This window comes from Syngnathus typhle, linkage group LG16 (genome assembly GCF_033458585.1).
Source record: "Syngnathus typhle isolate RoL2023-S1 ecotype Sweden linkage group LG16, RoL_Styp_1.0, whole genome shotgun sequence".
Classification (NCBI taxonomy): Eukaryota; Metazoa; Chordata; class Actinopteri; order Syngnathiformes; family Syngnathidae; genus Syngnathus; species Syngnathus typhle.
In genome coordinates this window covers 5,005,066-5,027,865 of record NC_083753.1, presented here as the reverse complement: position 1 = coordinate 5,027,865, position 22,800 = coordinate 5,005,066, and the positions used below count along the sequence as shown (strand labels likewise).

General features: G+C 47.1%; 5 protein-coding genes across 10 annotated transcripts in view; all 5 read right to left on the bottom strand.

Annotated features, from left to right (window-relative positions):
- Positions 1–1,251, bottom strand: part of nrxn3a (neurexin 3a) — a 43,950-nt gene extending 42,699 nt beyond the window's left edge. Inside the window, exon 1 of the mRNA XM_061301940.1 lies at positions 1,012–1,251. The gene's annotated coding sequence lies outside the window, so the exon portion shown is untranslated. The remainder of the gene's footprint in view (positions 1–1,011) is intronic.
- A 4,294-nt stretch (positions 1,252–5,545) lies between these two features.
- adck1 (aarF domain containing kinase 1) lies at positions 5,546–13,140 on the bottom strand. 2 transcript variants are annotated; one of them, XM_061301788.1, is made up of 11 exons: positions 13,009–13,140; positions 12,429–12,571; positions 11,918–12,001; positions 10,052–10,255; positions 9,140–9,298; positions 8,888–9,046; positions 8,666–8,782; positions 8,375–8,524; positions 7,572–7,769; positions 6,916–7,109; positions 5,546–6,734 (listed from the first exon to the last, which is right to left on the bottom strand). In XM_061301788.1, exons 2-11 carry the CDS (start codon positions 12,561–12,563, stop codon positions 6,575–6,577), a joined length of 1,560 nt encoding a protein of 519 aa, XP_061157772.1. In that variant the 5' UTR covers positions 12,564–12,571; positions 13,009–13,140; the 3' UTR covers positions 5,546–6,574. The 2 variants fall into 2 exon arrangements, with proteins under 2 accessions (XP_061157772.1, XP_061157773.1); XM_061301789.1 differs by having other exon boundaries at positions 6,660–6,798.
- Positions 13,141–13,406: 266 nt separating this feature from the next.
- terf1 (telomeric repeat binding factor (NIMA-interacting) 1) lies at positions 13,407–16,995 on the bottom strand. Of its 2 annotated transcripts, none has more exons than XM_061301791.1 (13): positions 16,530–16,995; positions 16,125–16,220; positions 15,907–16,034; positions 15,536–15,772; positions 15,330–15,439; positions 14,958–15,022; positions 14,794–14,884; positions 14,520–14,584; positions 14,351–14,451; positions 14,214–14,269; positions 14,001–14,077; positions 13,799–13,842; positions 13,407–13,709 (listed from the first exon to the last, which is right to left on the bottom strand). In XM_061301791.1, the coding sequence occupies exons 1-13, from the start codon at positions 16,678–16,680 to the stop codon at positions 13,548–13,550; spliced, it is 1,383 nt and encodes a 460-aa protein (XP_061157775.1). In that variant the 5' UTR covers positions 16,681–16,995; the 3' UTR covers positions 13,407–13,547. The 2 variants fall into 2 exon arrangements, with proteins under 2 accessions (XP_061157775.1, XP_061157776.1); XM_061301792.1 differs by having other exon boundaries at positions 14,803–14,884; positions 16,530–16,994.
- A 29-nt stretch (positions 16,996–17,024) lies between these two features.
- lamtor3 (late endosomal/lysosomal adaptor, MAPK and MTOR activator 3) lies at positions 17,025–18,711 on the bottom strand. 4 transcript variants are annotated; one of them, XM_061301793.1, is made up of 7 exons: positions 18,592–18,711; positions 18,348–18,380; positions 18,111–18,145; positions 17,869–17,927; positions 17,658–17,791; positions 17,454–17,517; positions 17,025–17,225 (listed from the first exon to the last, which is right to left on the bottom strand). In XM_061301793.1, exons 2-7 carry the CDS (start codon positions 18,354–18,356, stop codon positions 17,152–17,154), a joined length of 375 nt encoding a protein of 124 aa, XP_061157777.1. In that variant the 5' UTR covers positions 18,357–18,380; positions 18,592–18,711; the 3' UTR covers positions 17,025–17,151. The 4 variants fall into 4 exon arrangements, with proteins under 4 accessions (XP_061157777.1, XP_061157778.1, XP_061157779.1 ...); XM_061301794.1 differs by having other exon boundaries at positions 18,348–18,384; positions 18,592–18,703; XM_061301795.1 differs by having other exon boundaries at positions 18,348–18,384; positions 18,545–18,610.
- A 279-nt stretch (positions 18,712–18,990) lies between these two features.
- On the bottom strand, positions 18,991–20,738 carry LOC133169598 (retinol dehydrogenase 14-like). Its single transcript, XM_061301939.1, has 2 exons — positions 20,664–20,738; positions 18,991–19,844 (listed from the first exon to the last, which is right to left on the bottom strand). The coding sequence occupies exons 1-2, from the start codon at positions 20,736–20,738 to the stop codon at positions 19,239–19,241; spliced, it is 681 nt and encodes a 226-aa protein (XP_061157923.1). The 3' UTR covers positions 18,991–19,238.
- Positions 20,739–22,800: the final 2,062 nt, after the last annotated feature.

Sequence of the window (22,800 nt, the reverse complement as noted above, 5' to 3'; positions counted from 1 at the left end):
TGCATCAAAAGAGAAATGAAGCATTGATTTCATTTTTACTTAGACGCAGCTAGTCGACATGCAATTTCTTTTCAACAATGAAAAACAACCCTACCTTGTGTAACACGGATGGCCGGAACGATTCCAATTTGTTGCACTCATTCTGAAAAGTGCGCAAGCATGAGATTTGGTGCTCCGGGAAAATGGCGCAAAATGGAGGAACGAGACGGATTTTGCATGGTGGCCAAGAAAGTATAGTCTCCGATCGAGGCAGCTTTGGATGATGGATAGATTTCAAATGAGACGGTACATGCCGTGCGTTTGTGCGCGCACGCAGAGGAAGGCGTGCTTGATATGCGCAAAGGGTTGTGCCTGCATGGCGTGTTCGATTTGTTTTTACATCCCTAGGAGAACCTGGCTGGCTGGCGGGCGACGAGAACAATGCGAGGACATCGGACACCGCGGCGTTGGAGTCATTTATAATTAATCTAAAAAAAAAGAAGAAGGGAAAAAAAGGCAAACACACGGATGAAGAGAAATAATTAAGTAAAAAGTAACAAATTCAAAGCCCACGTCTCCGGGTGGGTGACTGTCACGTTGACGCAAAGCTGTGAGACATTTGGTGAGCAAAATGCGTTGAGAAATGATGATCTACAATTAGAAGGCCTCGCCTAGAAGAGAAGAGAAGAGAAGAGAAGAGAAGAGAAGGCGCGTGTAATCCTATCTATCCCCGAGCTCTTGCCACATTGCATCTCTTCCTCTCTCCGTGGCAACATACCGAGGCCAACATTTTCCTATTTTCTATCCCTCTAAAGCGCCAATGAACGAATGGGGCGCATGTTTGCAGCTCAATCGGATTGGAGCGCGTACAGCGGTGCGATACCTGAGAGCAAGCCATTTTATTTCCTCTTAAAAAATATATATAATAATAATAATAATAATAATAATAATAACCAACACATTTCGTCCAAACGGTGCTCCATTTGCGAGCTTTAAATGAGATAAGACAGGTGAAAAGGTGACGTTTCTGACCTCCAACAATCAGACCAACAAGAGCATCAGAATGGTAAAATCCACTGAGGTCCCCCGGGGAGCTGGACTTGGAAATATTTGGAAATCCTGCTTGCAGATAAGAAAGAGCAGTTCGCTGGCTGGCTGGCTGGCTGGCTGGCTGGCGCTCGTGCAGATTGGCAGGGTGGCTGGCGACCACCATGCAGACGATTAGGGACTGACTCCAACGTCCTTCTCGCAGGTGCATGCGTCGACCACGGTACACGGTGTCCACACAAGGGCTTGTCTCTTCGGTACCATGCAGGGAGAAGCACCCGCGCGTACACACGCACACGCCCACGCGCACCGCCCAGGCCCGCCCTTTCACCCAATAGCGGCGCGCGTCATTTTAAAGGCGCACGGATGTTCAGAGGCCGACGCACACAAGCACCGTAGTATGCGCTCCTCTCGACGTGTGTGTGTGTGTGTGTGTGTGTGTGTGTGTGTTGTGTGTGGGGGGGTGTGCGTGTGCGTGCGTGCGTGCGCCTTAGCCGGCTGGACGGATTCAGGCTGCATGTGCTCATTCCACATGCAAGCTTTCAATCCACATGCAAGCTTTCATGCTTGGTGCGCCTTGAAAAAAGAAATCTATCCCAATGCGCCATTTGCTTCCTCAAATAAGAATTCAATGCAAGCGAAACATGAGCGCGAATAACCACGATATTGTAGATGTGTCGCCGACTCGCTCACCACCATCCCGAGAATCTTTCTAATATTTTCCAGCTTATTATTACGTGGGGAAATAGTACAAAATGTTGGCATAATTCGCCAATTCATCGTCTCTGCAAAACAATCTCACAATATGAAATCGGGGGAGGTTTTTTTGGGGGGGGAGAAAACTCTTTTTTATTTTTTTTATTTCACAACTCAATGTGGTGAGCAGATATCCGCCATTTTTATTACAGTGGGCGGAGGGAGGCGTTTTTTGTGCACACCTGTAAATTGCCTTTGCCACATTGAAAGTGTTTTTCCGACTTTCAATTGCAATCCAATGAAGTATTGGCAAAGCGTTTGCTTGTGGCGAATCCTCCAAATGTCATTTGAACGTCAAATTGGGGGGGGGGGGGGGGGGGGGGGGGGCATTTGACTTCGTTTACCGTGCAGTGTGCTGGCCACTGTATTTGTCAAGATCTGTCACCGTTTTTTCCCCTTGTTTTAAACGCATCGTTTCGGTTCGTGTGTTTGTATGCTCGCCCCTCCCCTCCTGTGTCTGCTCCCAATCTATGTCATCGCCGTCACCTTCCTCTCGTTCGTTACCTGTCATGTATTCAAGTCCTGCCTGTGTCACGTCTCGTCCACTATGTGTCTCTGTTGTCATGGTTTCTGTCTGTGTGCTCGCCCCTCCCTCCCTCCCTCCCTCCCTCCCTCCCTCCCTCCCTCCCTCCCTCCCTCCCTCCCTCCCTCCCTCCCTCCCTCCCTCCCTGCCTCCCTCCCTCCCTCCCGTGTGCCCATGATTAGTTGGATTATCCTCACCTGCCTCTCGTTACCTGTCGCCTATATAAGTCCTGTCTGCCTCTCGCGTCCCATTCGGCTCATTCTGTCGTTGTCTTGATGTCTTATGGTTCCTGTTGTCTTAATGTCTTCCCGTCCTTTGTTTCGCGTCGCTGTCGGTTAGTCCTTTGGTTCTTTCGTTCAGTCATGTCACTTTGCCCAGTCTATTAGTTTGTTTTGCTGGATAAACCAAGCTGGTCCAAGCTGCACTTGGTCGCCCTGCTCCATCCGCTCCGTGACAGTCTGCCTGCGTGTCACTCCCTGTCTGATTGTTTTCATCTCCTTTCTAGTCTGGTCTGGTCTTGTCCCTAGTCGAGCCTCTAGTCTATCTTTTGAGTTCTTCAACAAAGCCTGGTCCAAGCTGTATTTGGTGGCCCAGCTCCATTCACTTCACAAGTGTATTTGCACTGCTCCCTTTGGCCCTCTGCTGCAAGTGGCTCCTCTTAACATGCATGTCTTCTTAACATGTTAAAAGTGACCAAACAGCTTTGACTCAGAAAAGGTCAAACATATGAGCTTCTTCTTTAGCAGTGACCAAAGCAGATTTATAAAAACAAAAAACAACACTAAGCATGATCAAAAATGAGTGCCAGTTGAACGATCTTCCAGTATATTGTCTCATCTGATGTTTTCTTTTCAATCGTTTCATCATGCAAGATTTGTTCCTTCCTTTTTGCTTCGTCATCCATTGGTGACTTCCAGTGGCTCTTATCTAATGGGCTTGCTCTCAGCTTTCATGTCCTTTATGGCTCCTCCAACACTTCCAAATGACACTGCCATTTGCATTTGGCTTAGCAGGTGTTAATGTTTCCTCAATACAAATATTTTTTTTTTCCAACCATACCGTACATTCAATTTCAGTCAGTTAGCAGCTATTAATGTTTCCTCAATAGAAACGTTGTCAAAAAAGACAAACCGCTTCGGTACGTGACGGCTTCACTTTGCGTCCGAGTGCCAATGTTTTTTACCGTCGGGGTTCGTTCGAGGCCGCAAAGGCCAACATTTTACCTCAAACAATTTGTCTTGCCCCAAAGGAATTTTGAACAAAATAAAGAATACATAGAATAGAAAATAACACTGTTTGCAACATTTAAGCAACCCTGACCAAAAAAAAAGTATTTCTTCAACCTTCTCCTTCAACCTTGAGATTTCGGCCTTTTCATTCTTGTTATGGCAACACCACAACACTGAAAGAGTGGCATATGTGTCCCACACCACAGACATGGCATACTTGCATGCAGACACGCATGCTCGAGTGCAGACACCCATGCTCGCGTGCAGACACGCATGCTCGCGTGCAGACACGCATGCTCGCGTGCAGACACGCATGCTCGCGTGCAAACACGCATGCTCGCGTGCAAACACGCTCGCTTCCTTCCTTCCTTCAGGAAATGGGAGGAGGAAGCAGGAGTGAAAGCGGGGTGAAGTCAGTGAAGCAATCAAAGTGAATTTCTCTCTCTCGTTTGATTTGTACGTGGTTACGTCAGCGTTGATGACTGTCACACTTATGGCGTGACGTGCGCTTTCATCTCGAGTCTCACGCTATGATGTCCAAACGATTTTCACATCAAAACGCTACCGTAGCACCAGGGAACAGATGGGCACGACTGGCCGAGACCTACGTGGCTGGCTGGCTGGCTGCCTGCCTACCTGGCTGCACATTTGCATGACTTTTGAAAGCGGGCCGAGCTTTCAATCAATTCAACCAGCTTTTCCCAATACGTTCTTGTCGTGCCACTAATGTTCAATCCAAAGCAAACTCCATCTCATCTATCATGCTGACGATCACTCTGCAAAACATCGGCCTCACGCAAAACATGAACAATACGTAAATGTTCTCTTGGGAGTCTCAGACAGCGGAAGGAAAAACACTTGGACTCCGCTCCGTAATTAGCTTGGACGTGAAAGGCGCCCGCCCTGGTCAGGGATGTGAATAGCATTGACAGCTACCTCCTTTATTACCTTGAACACACTGGAACAGACGTCCAGCCACTTTGGCAGCGCAGCAGTTCAGGCCTGTTTTGCAGGGCACAATCTGCCAGTTTACCATTACAGTCAGTTTTGACAGCGGCGCCGTGCGTGACGACGACAACAGATGAGAATTCACATTGAATGAGATGGGCAAAGAGACCAAATATGCTTTGGATCATATTATACGTACTGTCAGCTCATAAGACAAAGAAATCCAAGTTCTTCTTGACTGAACTTGTAATCCTCGCTCAGGTCGAAGGAAGGAAGGAAGGAAGGAAGGAAGGAAGGAAGGAAGGAAGGAAGGAAGGAAGGAAGGAAGGAAGGAAGGAAGGAAGGAAGGAAGGAAGGAAGGAAGGAAGGAAGGCATGTCTTCAGGTAAACACCGTGATCGCGCCCGCACGGGGAGGCCCGAGCCCCCATTCAAACTTTCAAGGGGGTCTGCTAACTATTTGCGTCAAGGGTACGTTTCGTTACCACCACCACCACGACCAATGTGTGCTTTTTCCAATCCTGCTCGAATTATAATACGTAGGTCCAAAACAGCTTGGAGGAAGAAGTGTGTGACAAATCCATTCTAATTTCAACTCACCTGCATGATGAGCTCAGAAAATATCCTGTTAGACTGATTGGAAGTCCACCGTGGGGCTCAAAAAGAAAAGAAAATACCTTGCGCCTTTTGGATATTGGAGCAGAGAAAGACTAGCAGCAGCAGGCCAACAAGTCAGTGTGTGTGTGCGCGCGTGTGTGTGTGTGTGCGTGTGTGTGCGTGTGTGCGTGCGTGCGTGCGTGCGTGTGAGAGAGATTGGCTGCTTGGCTGCTTCATGGATGATAGCATGGAAATCTGACATGATTGATTCTGAGCCTGGACAGAAATGAGTTAAGAGACATCGTTTTTTTCGAGGTATGGTTGTTCAAAGGTTTAGATGGACCATTTAAAAATAGATCCGATTATTATTATTGATTGTAGCAATATTTACTATGAAACTAAAGAATTGTAAAAATTGCTGCTCTATTCAACCTCTCTTCTGCCGTGCATGCAATAAAATGTTAACACTTGGTTTGTGAGTATTTATTAAGATAATAAAGGTGTCAAATATTGACCAGAACAGCTGTTACATAGTTCATCTCTTACCGTTTTTTTCCATGTATAATGCGCCCCCATGTATAATACGCACTCTAAAAATGGCATGTTGATGCTGGAAAAAAGTCTGTACCCATGTATATTACGCACCCAAATTTTGACTCCTACTTAAGTCCGTAAACGTAAAATTATTTCAGAAAAAAGATCATCTTTGGGAACAACCGGATGTTATTCTGCCGGTCAGTATCACTGCGCATGCGCTAGCTAACTTAATAGCAAAGAAATGTTTCGGATTTGTGTAGGGTACATTGTGACAGCAAACGAGCAGGTGATCGAGCAAGCGTCTGATACGAGAGCATTGTGTTCGTATGGAGCGTGTTTGAAGTGAACAGCAGAGAAGAAAGCGCATCTGTAATGGCGGCCTCCGTATGATCTCCGGATAAAAAAAAAAAAAAAAGTTTTTTTGTTTTTTTTGTACCCATGTATAATGCGCACCCCAGATTTTAGGACAATAAATTAGTTAGATTTTGCGCATTATACATGGAAAAAAACGGTATTTCAAATCAGTATGTTGTATTTCCAGTATCATCTTTGTTTACAAAATAAACAAAAGCGCAGTTTGGTTGTGACATTCTCATTCGACTACTGAGGTCCTCCGGCCAGCATGCAATCAAAGCCTCGAGCAGATGACAAAGAGTGAGTCAAATGGCACAGCATGTGATAATATTCTAGTATGGATGTAGAAACATTTGATCCCATGATGCACAATGATACATGCTCTAAAAACATGACACACTTTTGGTTGCTGGCTAGCTGAATAAAGTCTAGTATTGGTACTCGTATTATCATACAGCAATTCAGCAAGAGGACAAGACATGACAAAAGCTCTTCTGATAAGTGCGGGAAGATACAAGTCTCTGAATTGTATGGGCAGAACTGGTGAGGAGACAGCGGTCGGGCAGCTTCAGAGACAACCGTCGGTCAGCTTCACGCTCGCTCGCGTTAGTGTAGAAATGCCAGCAGGGTAGAAAGGCCGAGTCCCAACACAGAGCCCTTCAACCATAAAAACAACTCGTACATACTGAGTCTCCAAAGGTGGAAGGACTCGGTCAGCGTGATTTGCAAACGTCTTCTGCCGGACCGACTCTGGCTCCTTTTGTGTCTGTCCGTCAAAGCAGAAAAGAACTTAGAAAGACGTCAAGGCCAACAAATCTCCAAATGCTTGTCTGTACGAGACAGAGTAGAGGGATGGATTTGAAATTGGAACAACAAACGGGCCAAAATCAAACCAATCCAATCCAATCCAAAATAGCAATCCAATAAATAGCGTTTTTTGCACGTACCTAGCCAAAGCACGTATACAGCAGCGTGACATGTTGATGAAGGAGGACGACGACGCTCTGGTCTGCAGAGTGCTTTCGATTCCTCTCAGAAGGTCATTGGTCTTCAATAAGAGCAACATCTGCCGAGGAACCCGATTCAGCAGATTGTTGATTTGGGGTAGGTAAAGAGCTGCGTTGGTCCGGATTTCCACATCCTGGCAACAAAATTGTCAATCGTGGAATCTTTTCAAAAATGCTATTGGAAAAACAATGCAGGCAGGGGGTGGAAAAACAGCGATTGTTGCGGCGGCCCGCGTCCTAGTCATAATGTCTCTCTCGTATTACTATCTGAAATCAGAGACTGCATTGAACGAATGCCACCTGGCTGAGGGAGGCCAACAGTTGTTGCAATAGCAGAAGTCCTGCAAACAATTGGTAGGTAGCAATTTGAATACAGCAAGCAAGCAAGCGAGCAAGGGAGCAAGCGAGCGAGCGAGCAAGGAAGCAAGGAAGCAAGGAAGCAAGCAAGCAAGCAAGCAAGCCTCACAGCTGTCTGTCACCTTGCTCTCATTTGCATGCAAGAAGGAAGGAATTTCATTGCAAGAATAGGCCGCATATGGATGTTGTTGTTGTTCATATGCAAGAGCAATAAGGCAAGAGTATCTTTTCAATGGTACCTCTGAGAGCGTGACGGGCACACAAGCGATGCCCGAATTGACGGCCCCCCAGGAACGAGCGGTGAGTACGCAAGCAAAGAGCGGGTAGAGGTCTCCGGCTCCCAGTTTGCGACTGTAACGCTCCACCCCGGCCATGTCCCGATGAATGAGAGCCTGCCAAAGCCGACAGTAGTTGATCCGGAACTTTGGTTGGAGGACCTGCCAAAGAGCGGTGCCAGGAGAATGCTCAGACCCGTGTTTTCATTGAGTAGGCAGCCCACAGCAAAGTGTCACCACGTAAGCTTTTATGATGCCGACAATGATTTGTTTGTTTCGACAACATTTCATCTTTTGTATTTGTAAAGGTAGAAATCCTCTGACGGTCAACTTTCTGGCTGGCTGGCAGAAGGACGGGACGGGACGGGACGGGACGGGACGGGACGAGACGGGACGAGACGGGACGAGACGGGACGGGACGAGACGGTGCGGCTATAGGAGCAACCTGTGATTGTCTGCCTCTTTTTAGCCGATTCTTCTTAACGAACGCTGCTGCCAATTTAAGAAGCATTTGTGTGCTGTGTGTCTTTGGATACACACAGCTTCTGTCCAATTTGAACAGCCTGCACTCACATCAAAAGAGTTGTTTATCAAAAAGCTTTTAGTCTGCTGGGGCCCTAATCAACGTGCGTGCGTGCGTGCGTGCGTGCGCGTGCGTGTGTCATGTGAATCATATTTGGATGTGCATTTGAAATGTTGCTATGCTGCTAAATCTCTTTCCTCAAGGTCTCAGTCAGCACATGAAGCTTTCTTTGAAGATTTCCAACCTGATAAAGGCCATGATCGAGTAGGATGATCTCCGTCTTCTTGCTTTTTGGACACTTTTGCACCAACACGTTGCCAGGGTGGGGGTCACAGTGAACAAAGCCGTGGACGAAGATCATTTCGCTGTACATCTTGCCCAGATGTTCGGAAATCTGAACAACAACAACAACGATGATGACGACGACGACGTCAATGCTTTTCTGACTGAAATGGATGGACTTTTCCCCCAATTTGAGCGTGGGCCCCACTCGATAACTCCCTCCCTCCCTCCCTTCCTAGGGTGCCCGTCTTACCTGATTGACATTGATGCCGTGCGCTTTCATGTACTCCCTATCGTTGACCTGCCCGCCCTCGGCAAACTCCATGGTCAGAACCCTCTTAGTGGACAAGTCCCAGTGGATGATGGGAACCTGAAAAGAGTCAAACAAACCTTTGCTATCGCTCAGCACCTCTTCACAAACGTCAAATAGACGCTCCCATCCTAAAGTGAATGCGGCGGCGGCGGCGGCGGCTACCTTGAGAAAGGTTAAGTGGGCCAGCTTGTTTGCCACCATTTCTGAATTGCGTCCTTCGTTAAGAAAGTCCAGCTCCAGTGGCATGTTTTTCTTGGCCTCTTCCACCAACCACATAAAGGCAAAGTCAGGGAAAAGCCAATGGACGCCTCTTAGCAACACCTTGGAAACAGAGCCCAACTCCGGTCAAGAACCATCGCTCAATCCCGCATCAAGCGTGGTATTTTACACAACTCATCAACTCATGCAACTCGCCTCCATCACAAAGATGTCTTTGGAGCTTTGTCTTTGGACTTTGGGGTGTTGCACCTTAACAGCCACCGTCCTGCCATCGTGCAGCACTGCTTTATGGACTTGGGCTAAAGAGGCGGCTCCCTGAGGCCTCTCATCAAAGGAAACAAACAACTCTGACAGCTGCCGGAGCAAAAGAGAAGAGCAAATGAGGGCGTCCACACTCATTAGTCGGCATGCCCTCAACATTCACAATCGTCAATACGGTGTGGAAGGATACAGTCAGAGATAAAAAGCTTCTTGTCGTTCCTACCTTCTCCCGACTGGGCTCTTTTTCTAAACCGCTTCAGTTCCTACCCCAGGTGAAAGGAAATGAAACCTTCACCTTGACAAAGTTTCCCTCTTGCAACTACCCTGAAGGCAAAGCATCCATTCTCTTTTGATGGGCTTTCTGCTTGCTTGTAAATGTTCGTAAATGGAGAGCAAAAGCACCGCCGCCGCCACCTGTGTCCACCGACCGGCGTGTCGAGAAAATGGGGGATAAAAAGAAAGACGTCACGTCCATGGAATGGAAATAAAAGGGTCAAAGCCAAACAGATCTTGAGGGTTGCAATCATTTTGATACGAAAGTGGGCGCGGACGGCGGCGGCGATGGCGGCGATGGCGTGGTAAAAATGAACAATTGCTTCGCCCTGTCCTCCTGGAAGCACTTGAGTGATGTCATCCCTACGGGGCCAAGGGAGGCAAGCCTTATTGCTTCTGCAACGGGGTCATACGTTTGGACCAAACAAAGGGCAACACAATGTCGGTCGGTCGGCCAAGGCTAGAATTAGAGTAAAGCAGGCCGAGCTTTTTGCCACACCACTCTCGTTCCAAGCATGTACCTGGAAAAGCACAAGGTGCAATCACACGGAAAGGGATGCTGAATTGGGAAACCTCTTTGCCAAGGTCCTCTCTGATGACCTGCTCGATCTCCTCCATGCTGCTCTGAGGAGCTCGACTGTGGAGGATCTTCAGGGTGGACGTATACTCTTCGGGAAGAAGATAATCCAGAGCGCCCAGGTGCTGGCCAACCTTGATAAAGGTACCACGATTTGCGCAGCACAGATCTCGAAGACGCTCCGCCGAACGGCGATGTACCTGGGAAAACAAAATACAATAGATTTGTATTCAAGCTGGATCTTAGCGAATGGCTGGATGGATGGCTGGATGGATGGATGGATGGATGGATGGATGGCTGGATGGATGGATGGCTGGATGGATGGATGGATGGATGGATGGATGGATGGATGGATGGATGGATGGATGAACCTCCAAGCATGTACATCATGATACAGAGCGACCAACCTGTAGAAATTCACTCTGTGCCTCATTCAAATACAAGAGACAAAGAAGAGGCGGTCATTTTTGCTATAGTCAAAGGTGGTTGAGGCGACCTTGAGTGCTGCTTGGGCAGATGCTCCTATATTGAGAGCACAGCTGCAGTCAATGATTTCTTTTGCAACAGCGTCGTCATTTAACGACTGAAATGAGCAGACCGTGAACACGGCCCATTTATTATTAGGATGCCCGTGATTAGCTCGTTATTCGGCTCACTGGCGCATGTTGAGGTGCCGAGCTCAAAAAAGGGTGTGTGTGCATGTTTACGGGCACCAAAGCAATACACTTGAGCAGCGATGCTACAGTGAAATTGATTCTTGATAAAAGTGGGCTTCCCTGAAATGAAATGTATTTCCCAAAAAAAAAAAAAGGAAGATGACTGGTTTATTTGTGACATTCTAATGTAATACTATGCACAGGTATGTGGGTGAAATAGCTTCTTGTCCTTGCATCCTTTATCCATCTATGGCCTGGAGGATTGCTCTGCCTCACAGCACTCGTTTGGCTGCTAAAGTGCAGCACATGATTGTCGCCATTCTTCAAGCATCAATGTCCATTAACGCTGGGCCTCTCAGGGATCAGTCAATGCTGCCATCTGCTGGTTGCAACGTTCACAAGGACTGCGTGCCATCAGAAACAATCCATATTCCGTAGTGTATGTCTACGCTTTTGCTCCTTTCACGTCAAGTTAGGTCCAGTAATCTCATGAATCAAAGTTAATAGTGTGAGGCTAGATCCAAACACTAATCCTTACCAAAATGAACCCTAATCCACACATGTGCATTGCAATGCAACAAATCCTTTGATTTGAACTAGCACAAATATACTGTCAAGAGGGAAGTCGTACTAATGGCCATCCTCACAGGCTTTGAAACCTTTTGCCACTCTGCCCTTATATTGGGTACAATAGCAAGCCACATATGTGCACACCGGCGAAAAAGACGCTCATCCGAATTCAATCTTTCGGAAAACAAGTGTGCATGATACGATGCGGATGCGCGGTGAATCAGCATTTGGTTTGCCCTTTTATCTCAATAATGAAGAGACTTTTCAAAATGGCCGCTTCTCCTAAGTGCCTGCCCGCGCTGTGCTGCTGTGCGCTCGCTCACGCTTGCTGTTTTGTCGTGCAGCTGAGGAAGCAAAGGGCTCATTAGACGTCTATTTGTCGACTCACCCTCTCACCCTGCCGCTGCTGAAATCAACATATGCTTGGAAGAAAAAGTCTATCTCGTCTCTCTTCACAGAGCATGTGGATAGGTGCGTATTACATTCACGTGGCTGGCTCCATGTAAAGGCAGCTCGTCAATGAGTTGCCTTCTCTCCACCAAAAATCAAATCATTCAGCAGCACATTTCATCTTGACTTCCTTCATGTTCCCACTTGATTCCTTGTCAGATGCAACATAGTTGCAGTTGATCTTACCTTGGACTTAAGGGCCCAATATTCCTCGGTGTCATACTGCACATATTTGAAAGCAGTCAGATAGTCGTAGCTGATGACAGCAGTCTGGAGAAAAACAAAGTGCAAAGCGCATTCTCATCAGTCAATCAATCAGTCAATCAATCAGTCAATCAATCAGTCAATCAATCAGTCAATCAATCAGTCAAGCAATCAGTCAATCAATCAGTCAATCAATCAATCAATCAATCAATCAATCAATCAATCAATCATCATCCCGAGTGGCAGCATGTTCTCGCTATTGATTTCCTGAAATGAAAGCGTAGAAGCGCATTTCACTGGATCACGTTAAGCCCATTTTCCAGCGGTTGTACCCCAAAGCAGCCCGCTGCCGCCCGCTGCCGCCCGCTGCCGCCCGCTGCCGCCCGCCGCCGCCTCACTCTTTCTCGTCACTTTTGCTCAGAACCTCTGTCTTCCGAGCAGGTCGGTCAACGAGTCCAAGGCAAAAATGGAATCAATCGATAGAATATCTTACGGTGGCAGCAGCTCGTCCAAAGCGGATCAAACTCAAGTCATTGAAATCCAGTGGTCTGTTGTAGAAGTACATTCCCGAAGATGCGAGCAATCCAGTGGCGGCGATGGTGGGGACTTTGAGCAGCCGCAGAGCCATGGGCGCCACTGGGAGAATGAGAAGAAGAGAGAAGATTACGGCTGACACATGAAGATGGATGACTATTGTCACGACAATACATTGGATGATACCGCTCCTCGATGGACACTGCTTCTTGCATGAACACTGCTTTTGGATCAATGACATGAATGTGAAATCCAAAACATACGACTTTGGGGCGGCACGCTTGCACTGGTCAGCACGTCCAGCGCAATTCCAGGGAGCACTTTGCGTGTTCTCCCTATGCCTATTGAGGTCTTGTTCCATCGTTGACATCTACTCAGGGCACGTCTTTCGCAAGTTATGACATCACTTCAGAACACTGGAAACGGCTTATGCAACGACTGCTTGAATTTGGTCTGATTGATTAGAAAATGCCCAACAACCGACATTCCGCCAGAGGTGTATTAAATCGAACAAAAGTGTCATTAAAACAAATGACTACCTTCACACAGTCTCCACGACTTGACGATCTTCCACTTGCCGGCTCGCTTTTTTTTTTTTCTTTCTTTCTTTTTTGACCTCCTCGACAGCTTCCGACATGCGCGCGGAAAGACTTGCGGTTATTGTAGTTCTTCTTTACTTTGTCTTCTTCTTCTTCCAGTAGCTTTTGTTTATCCTATTGCGCCGCCACGTGGTTGCAGCGTGAATTGGATTGTGTTTTACTGACTCGTAACTACGACTTCTAATAATAATAAAACTGTGAGAGCCAAGAAATTAAATAAAGGAATATAAATGTAAGAAATTGAGTCTAGACTTCCCTGCTGAAGCTGCTGCCACCGTTACACAACCCAGAAGAAGCAGTACAAAATAGATGGAGCCAAACACCGGTTGTTAGTTGAACATTTTTTATTCTGCAAAAAAACAAAAGAAGCAAGGAACGGACTTGCTCTTGGTGGGGGATCAATCAATCAAATATAACAAAAACCACAAACTATGTACAATAGAAAGCACCCATAGAGAGGTAGGCTTGTCCCTCTGATCTTAGTTGACTTTGTGGAGCTTCTCCAGAATCCTCCAGCGGTCTTTCAGCATCACCCCGGTGCGGCCCTCAAAGTCGTAATCCTGCAGGATGCGACTCCACTTGCCTTTGCCGTGAATGCGGACCCCCTTCAACAGCCTAAGGTCCAGTTCGTGCGTCCATTTCTACAAATAGAAATCAGTACGTTTGGGAAAAAGAGCACCGCGTATCCTCCCTCCCTCCCTCCCTCCCCCCCTCGCTCGCTCCAACTAACCCGATGAGTCCTGCGCTCCGGACTGCCGACAGAAGTGCCGAGATCTACAAAACAGAAAAGCAGCATTTGGAGTTGAAATGGAATGGCCTCAAGCAACAATGTGTGGAATTGGACATGTTTGGAGCATCTGCATAGTTTTTGAACTGAGCTGGTAACAATCCAAACTAGAGAGAGAAGAGAGCGAGAGAGTCACGTCAAATACCTTTCTTGGACGGTGGCTCCTTCTGAGCATCCTGCTCCCACGTATTTGTTTTAGAGGACAAAAGTTCGCGTTTTGCCCTGTTATGTCAAATCAAAGAACAAAATGGGTCATTGCTATGGTTTTAACACGAGTCAACTGCCCTGTTGTCTTTGCATTCATGAAGAGCAAGAACGCCTCCGAAGACGTCAATCAAGTGTCATAAGGAAGCTTTACGTTGCAGCCGTCTCCCCCGATGGGCCGGCTTTATCTTCAGCGGACAAGGGGACGTTCTACAAGACACAAAAGGACATTGGAATTCTTGCAATTGTCATGTCGAGTTCTCCTGATCCATAAATTAGCAGCATACCCACCTTAGGTGCTGCTGCTGCTGCTGCTGCTGCTGCTGCGGCCGCTGCCTTTGCGTCACGTGCCGTCGCCGCGGGTTTCGGCGATGCGTCCATCCGTGAGCAATCTATCCGCAGGATATGGAATGCGTGTTACCGTTTCAGAAAAAGAAGACAGCCAATAAACAGAACTCACTGCTGGAAAACAGTCTTCTGCCAGAGGCGGAGGTGCTTTTTGACGAGCCAACCTTACGTTTCAGTCTTGGGGGCAAGTAAAAAAAAAAAAAACGTTTAATGAGCGCTATTAGAGGCGGTCCAAAATGCTTGACGGGTGAGACATTTAGCTTCCTCAATATTTGAGATGTAACAAAAGCTCTGCTCTGATTAGGATAGCTATTTGTAGTCATGTGAATGCAATAAGAGCTTTGCCAGGCTGTCATGACAATTTGGTGCGTATTGAAAGCATTTACAGTCCATACTCAACGTCAGCGAGCGTGGTGTCTTGGAAGGCCTCCGCGCTTTGCTTGTCCGCCTTCGTCGACAAGTCGGTGGACAATAACTCTGTGGGTGACATTTGTGCTCATGGAAGAGGATCCCAAATAGCAATAAACAAAGGCTCAGTGCCACAACTCACTGTTGACCGATTGCCGTTGGAGGGACACTCGCAGCTTCTTGCTCACTTGGAGATTGGCTTCTGTCCTACAAAAGGCAACATTTCACAAAGCCACGGGCGGCGTGTCAAGTAGGGTTCCAATTGAGCCTCTGCGAGCCATTCAGGTGGGACAACTCGGGGGGTTATTTTGCACAAGAATGATTTCACATTTATCACTGCAATCAAATGTCGAGGTTTTAATATCTGGCCGATTTGAATGATTTCACATTTATGACTGCAATCAAATGTCGAGGTTTTAATATCTGGCTGATTTATCTGCCAATGACGACTTATTCTGGATGACCGTTGTTTTTGTCGAAATTGTCACTCGACACGAGCGGATCATTTCCCTACTTGGTCTCGAGTCTCGCGCGGTCCACCTTCTCCGAGAGAGACTTGTCTTCAGTGGCCACGCCGTCTGTGGCATCCGTTCCGCTGGAACCCTGGATCTTCTTGACGGCTTGCTGAGAGATAGACAATCCAAATCAGCTCTCCTCATATTACGTACCTTTCCAAAGCATGACCCTCGTGAGAAAAAAGCCTGCGGCGGGCGTGCCAACATTGGCAAGGAAGTCGGTCGGATTCTTGGCCAGGTAGGCGTCCAGGAAGGTCTGAACCAGCTCCAGCAGTCCATCAAAACTGAACACCGTGAGGTAAGGGTGGTAGGTGTCCATCTGCGCCAGAATCTTGGAGAGTTTGGCTGCCACTTTTGGCGGGTATTCGACGTGCTCGTCCAACCACCGGAGGGCCCCGCGCGCCTGCGTTCTTTGGCCTTTCTCCAAACACAAGGCTACAGCCTGACAAAGACACCAAAATGTCACGTGCATCATCCAAACGGCTCACGTCCCACTTGAGTGGTGGGGGAACCATTTGAACGTTTGTCAACCACATCAAACTACGATGGCTCTCTTTGCGCCCACTTCAGGATCACCTGGACGATGAGGTGAGCATTGATTTTCTCAAACAAGGTTTCATCCTCCACAGCATCTTTGAGGTGAAACCAAGTTTGGGCCGCTGACATAAGAGGCATCACGTCATCGTCGTCGTTAAATCGGACGTCTGGAGGGGTGATGACGAGAGGTCAAATGAAAGGTTGCACTGGGACACAAAGGTGGCTGGGTTGCATGGTTGGTGGTTAGTCAGTCTTACCCAACTTCTTGCCTTGCATGACCCGAGCAAGGAAAGCGCCGATGAGCGTTTTGTCTCGTGAGCCTCCTCCTTCAAATATTGCTGTCTGAGAAAGGGCTGGGAGAGGAAAACGATTATAGGCTCCAGCATATCATGATGGATGGATGGATGGATGGATGGATGGATGGATGGATGGATGGATGGATGGATGGATGGATGCATGGATGGATGCATGCATGCAGAATCATCATTTATTCAGGTGAAAGCAACCACGATGTGTTCAGACATGCGCTGTAGATGATTGGGGGAAAACACTTTTTGCACAGTTGGATTAGTTTCGTTTAGTTTATTGTTGAGCACATATTACAGCAATAAGAGTGCAAGGAGGAAGAAGAAGCCTAGGGCTTGATTAGTAAAACAACTCACATTCATAAGTGGAGATGGCGTCATTGAAGGCATCGTGACTTCTCTCTTTAAAGCGTCGACAAAGAGTGTTAAAAAGAAAGTCCACAACCCACTTGGAGACCACAGCGGTGACCTGGCTGCTGTTACAATCCTCACTGCTAGTCGTGTTCATCCTTGTTGTCGTTGTTGTTGTTTGAGTGTTGCAGCAGCTGGCCGGCCTGTTGCTGGCTTCTTGCTTCCTGCTGCTTGCGTGTTTGGTTTTTGGCGGCAAAACTTGTAGGAAACATTACGAAAATCCTCTAGCGCCCCTCACAGTCTCGGCTGCGTAAATACAGGTGGGCGGGCGCACGACTATTTGATTGGAATTTTCCCAATTTTCAGGGATAACGTGAGATACATGTATATTTGTAGATCAGCGCCCGGTACTGTTTGATGTATAATACGTGAAAGCAGAATGAACGACATCGCAAGTGAAGCCCTTGTAGCAGAATTGAGCATGACTACATCAAAACCTGGTATGCATGACAACTTTTATTCAGATGACCGGTATCAGATTAAACCCAAAACCTTTGTTTACAACACAGCACAAAGCGTTGATGTTAAATCATGATTCCACCCTTGAGGCTTCGATGTCGCTCACACTTTAGGTCACTTCTACTACCTGCCTCAGCTCATTTATTAGTGGAGCCAACTCCTTCTCTAGACTCATGATGAGACCTGAGAAAAAGACAGAGAGGAAGAAAGCTCAGCTCACAATCTCACTGTAAGAGGCCAAAACTCGATCAATCGAAATCAGTCCTCAAGGGGAGCCGTCCTGCCAGCTTTGCACGTTTTCCTGCTGCGGGAGACATGGGAAACAGGCAAGACAGCGGGCGGCCCTTGAGGACGGACGGACGGGAGCTAGACACGCCTTACTCACGGGACAACAAACAAACCGTTATTTACCGGTGTTGGCGTTGCCGCTGGCGATGAAACTGATGACAAGAGGCAACCAGTTGAACTGCACAATCTATTGATTGACACAGAGACATATCAGATCACGATCGAAGCGAAAACCACGATAGGATACGTGACGATGAGGAGGATTCATTAGCCTCATTTTTCCTCTGTCTTCTCGGGAGTATTATATTAGAAAAGAAACATTGTGACCTGGTAGCTATCGTAGTAGCAGATAATACTCTTGTTTTTGGAGAGGCCCAGTTTGCTGCCTTGATCTGTTGCCAGGGCAAACGTGGACAAGAACCCTGGTCTCAGCGCATGCACCGGAGCATTGTCATTGGCAACTGCAGGAAGAATGGAGAAAAAGAAATCAGCAAGCTACAGAAGAACAGATTGGTGTCCAAGCATTTTGCTTGAATACCTTTGATGACCGGAACGCCATCTCTGTCTGTAACCACGATCGCGTGAAGACCTTCAACACTGCGTACACGACAGACGGCGTAAAAAGACAAAAGCAAATTGAGCCGGAAATCAATTTCGATCAACGATTTAGAGAATCATAACAGCCAAGTGAAAACGCACGTCGTGTCAAAATACAATACGTCGATGCATGTGATCAGCTCATAATCCGTCCATAGTATATAGTCAAATGATTTCACGTACCTTTGCAACTGTTTGTACAGATATCTTTTCAAGTCCTGTAAGAGAAAAATGTTGGATCGTGGAGGAAAGGAACCAAAGATACTGTACTACTGTATACAGGAAGTTGGACAAGAGTTCCGATCCTACCAACCATGGTTGACATTTGCATGGTTGTCAACTTCTCTCACTGACCCATGCTGCTTTGTGAAAACATCTGCGCTAAGAGTAAGAAGCACGTATGATGCGCGAAATACTCACGTCAGCCATGCTGCTCGCTCCGTGTCATTCACGCTTTCTATCGACAATAGAAAGGAAACAAGAAGAAATGAATGACACAAATGCAAGTTGACCAAGCACATTCGTGGATGCTAAAGTGAACGCTAACTCGACCCACTTTGGTCCGTTTTCCCACCAACCGGGTCAAATAAGCAACACGAGCTAAATACATGACATACGTAAGTGAAGTAAATGTGCTTTCGGAGCGTGAGATGACTCCACATACCAGGCAGGCAGGCAGGCAGGACTCCCTCCCTCGGGTTAATGGATCCAGAAGTGACAGACGATCAGGGCAGGGCAGGCGCACGTCACATGACCTGCTTGTTTTTCTTCCGCTTAGCGAAGGAAGGGCACTTGTCGAACGTCAAAGCTGCGCGATTTGCGCAAGGGAAAAAGGAGGATGTGCGTCGTCTGTGTCAAACATACGCTACATGACCGTGGCGTGCGTAAACATACGGTACATGACCATGGCGTAAACATAACGGTACATGACCATGGCGTAAACATAACGGTACATGACCATGGCGTGCCAACTCAGCCAAGCCGATCTCAGGCGACGTCGCCACAAGGCGGCCATGTTGGGACAGAGCTTCTTTTTTCTTTCTCCAAATGGCTTTAATGAACAAATTGCACAAGTACAGCGGTAGATATCACGATTGTGCAAATTCAGAACAGACACAAATGCGATTACATACGAGCAATAATACTAGGGGGAATTTAACCAAACAATACACTTCATATTTGTAAAACAAAGTGTGTCATTACTTCAGGTAGCCTAACAAGAACTGCCTATTATAAGAGTTATAATCAGAACATTTGTGTTGAAAGAATCTGTAACAATTGTGTAAAGTGCACAAGTAATCATTGAACAATTCAAACCAGGACTTCACTAATGTCCCACAATTTACTGGCAACTTGACAGTCGGTGGCCTTGTCAAGAAGAACCTGAGGCTGACAGTGTGAAAAGAACTGTCCCTGGACTTCCTCTACATCAGGGCGGCAGGCTAAATATAGTGAGGTTTGAGCTCCTTGTTCAGGACTCTTGAACAAGCCCCAGGAGAGCAGGTTGAAAACAGGCTTGGCTATCACCGGGACACGGACATGCCGCCCGAGATTAGTCCTCACCATACCGGGAGACAGAGCATTGACGGTCACCCCGCTCCCTTCCGGTCGGCGGGCCAGCTCACAGGTGAATAGCAAGTTGGCTAGTTTGCTGCGACTGTAGGCAAAAGCCTTGTCATATTTCTGTTTGCTCTTCAAGTCGTCAAAGTTGATGTCACCGTGTTTGTAGAGTTTGGAGGAGACCACCACCATACGGCTGGGAGCGGATCGTTTCATGAGGTCCAGCAACAGGCGGGTGAGCAGGAAATGGCCCAGATGCTTGACCCCAAATTGCGTCTCAAAGCCGTCCTCGGTTTTGCTGTACGGACACTGGTAGAGCCCTGCGTTATTTATCAGCACATCTAACCGAGGCTCTTCCTGCTCCGCAAAAGAGGGCATACTTTATGAAAGCCTGAACAAAACCGTTCAGCAATCGCTGTATATCAGTGGTCCCCAACCACCAGGCCGCGGCCCGGAAAGAAAAAAAAACGTCAACGGGAAGGACAGAAGCGATTACTGAAGTCTCTTCTGAGAAACAAGCTCAGTGCTCCCACTCATTCGACGTAATGGTGAGTTTTATTTGGATGTGGTTTATATTGGTTTTTATGCCAGTCCTATCATTTCATCGTATTGATTATAAACGTATTCTGTTTATTTCGACAAATGTAGTACTTTTTTCTATAAAGTCGGAAATATTTCTGACACCTAAGCGGTACCGGCCGGACGTGGACGCGCAAACAAAAGGTTGCGGACCACTGCTGTAAACGACTGCAGAGGCTGTCATATCAACCGAGAATTCCACCTAGTATTACTGTCTAGTGCACAGGTGTCAAACTCAAGGCCCGGGGTACCAGATACGGCCCGCGAAGACAAATTGTGCATTAAATGTAAGTCATACTAAAATTGCAAATGGTCAACTTTTAAAAATCATCTTTTTAAAATATTTGAAAAGTTTCCACGAGTCTGATTTGAAAAAAAAAATGATTTGTCAGTTTGTTTTGTAGCTTATACTCTATATAATATGAGGCGTTTATTTATTTGGGTTGACAGTCATAATGGCCCGTCGAGGGAAACTTTGACTACAATGTGGCCCGCGACAAAAATGAGTTTGACACCCCTGGAATGTACACGTCATATCAAAAGAAAAGAAAAGAAGAGAGAAAAGAAGAAGAGCACTTCCACGTGGACGGAAAAGACCTTGTTTATGCTCTGGCAGAAAGTGCGTATCGAGCTAAGTGACGCGAGGTCCAGCGGGCGGTCGGTCGGGCACATAGGACCACACACCTCATCAGATGTATGGGCAAAATTTCAATTCAATTCAATTGTAGTTTCACGTGCTCGTGATGAAACAAAGGTCAAAAGCGTGCACGTGCACACAACAATATATAAGATCACGCTTCCCCTCAGAAGCTTTTACCACCAACACCCCTAGATTAAGCTTTGGAACTCCACTATCATCTTTCGGTTTTTCAATACATTGGAAACCCGATTCCTCCAAAGCAGGCAGCGAGGAGAGTCCATGTATTCCCACGTTCAAGTTTGCTCTCATGGGGGGGGGATGGGGGAGAGAGAGAGAGAGAGAGAGAGAGAGAGAGAGAGAGAGAGAGAGAGAGAGAGAGAGAGAGAGAGAGAGAGAGAATAAATAAAGACCCATCTATCATCCAGCTAATAGAAAAATCAGCTAGAACTGACATAATGTATGGTCTAGATGACAGCCATAGTCCCAGTGTGTGGCTGTGATAAATGGAGGCAATGGGTCTGTATGGAGGGAGGTGAAGAAAAAGGAATAGGGCTGTGTCCGCCTGCCTGCCTGCCTGCCTGCGCTGGACTTGAACACTCTGAGTTAAGCATTCCCAGCACATGATTCATTCTGCTGCATGCAGCTGCAACACGTCACTTTTTGGGCTTGACCCGCATCTCAGCTCCATCAAATTTGCCAGCAGAAGGAGCCCTTGCACTTTGCACTACTGTAAAACATGAAGCGCAAGTCTTCAAATCAGATGTCCCATTCAAAAGGCTTGCACGTGTCAAAAGCTCCTTTGACTTGAATCGGACCATGTGCTGGTTCCTCACTCTGCGCTTAAAGCAGCACTGGTCATTGGCATGCATTTGTACCTGTAACCTGATGCAAAACCTGACATGTTTGTAAGTATATTCTACGAAAACAAAAGAACACGCTAGCTAGCTATTTTGCCCAAAGTGAGTGCTTCCCCTGAATCCGGTGCTCTTGTTCAGACAGATGACCTCAGCAAACCTCCCACTGGGGGACGTGTCATGTTTATGTCTTTTGAGTTCAGTAGCTTTAGAAGTCAATTCTTCAAAAATGAGAGCCCCGAGGACTTTGTCGACATCCCTCATTAATATAAACTCAAAGTACAGTTCACTGGAATTGACGAATTCCTCCAGAGGGAATCGTTGGATGGCCCATTTCCAACAATTGCGCAGTACGCAAAACGTGGTTCGCGGAAGAGGTTTCCGAAACCTTGATACACAGCGTACTGTTGTTTGCTAGTACAACACTAATCTGAGGCCAACCATTTCATATCTCCCGGTCAGAAAAGAAGGAGTTCTCGCCTCGTGTTGCAACACACTCGATTGGCGCTATCCTTCATGCTTTCATGAAAACACCGAGAGGTCGTGGGGAAATGGAAGCATGTTGACGGTTTACTGGAACCAGCCAAACTATCAATGAGTCATTGCTATACTGATTAACAGCCCCATCATCTACAGCTAGAATGCTCAGTGAGCCAATAAGAAAGTGCAATGATTCTCGCTTGAAGGTGAGGTCTTTGCATGGCCATCGATGGAAGATGACAAGGCCATTGCCACACAATAAACGGTGATGATATTTCCCGGTACTTGCTTTTGCCCATTGGGAAGAGTTGGACGTGCGCTAGCTAATGTGAGCTATCCTCTGCACGTAGCTAGCCAACGGAACAAATCTGCCATTTGGGGCCACCAACAAACCTTGTCAGCCTTTGTCACACGCATGCAAGCAACACTCAGCGTGCCTCACTCAGCGTGCATCACTCAGCGTGCTTGTGCTTGCCAATGTGGGATGTTTGGATTGGAAAATCATGCCAAACTGTTAAAATTAGGTCACGTTTGGGTCAGATCAGTGGACTGTTATCTGATTGCAAGTGGAGGTCTTTCTTTCTTTCTTTCTTTCTTTCACTCTATTAGTGCCGGTATGCGCAACTTCCGTGCCAATCCTCCCATGCTGCCACGCTGCGGCTTTGCGTGAACATATCTGATGTCATGACAAGTGGAGGGTGATGCTTGTGGAGGGAGACCTCACACATGCATAATCGGCGACTTGAGAAGAAACAAGGTT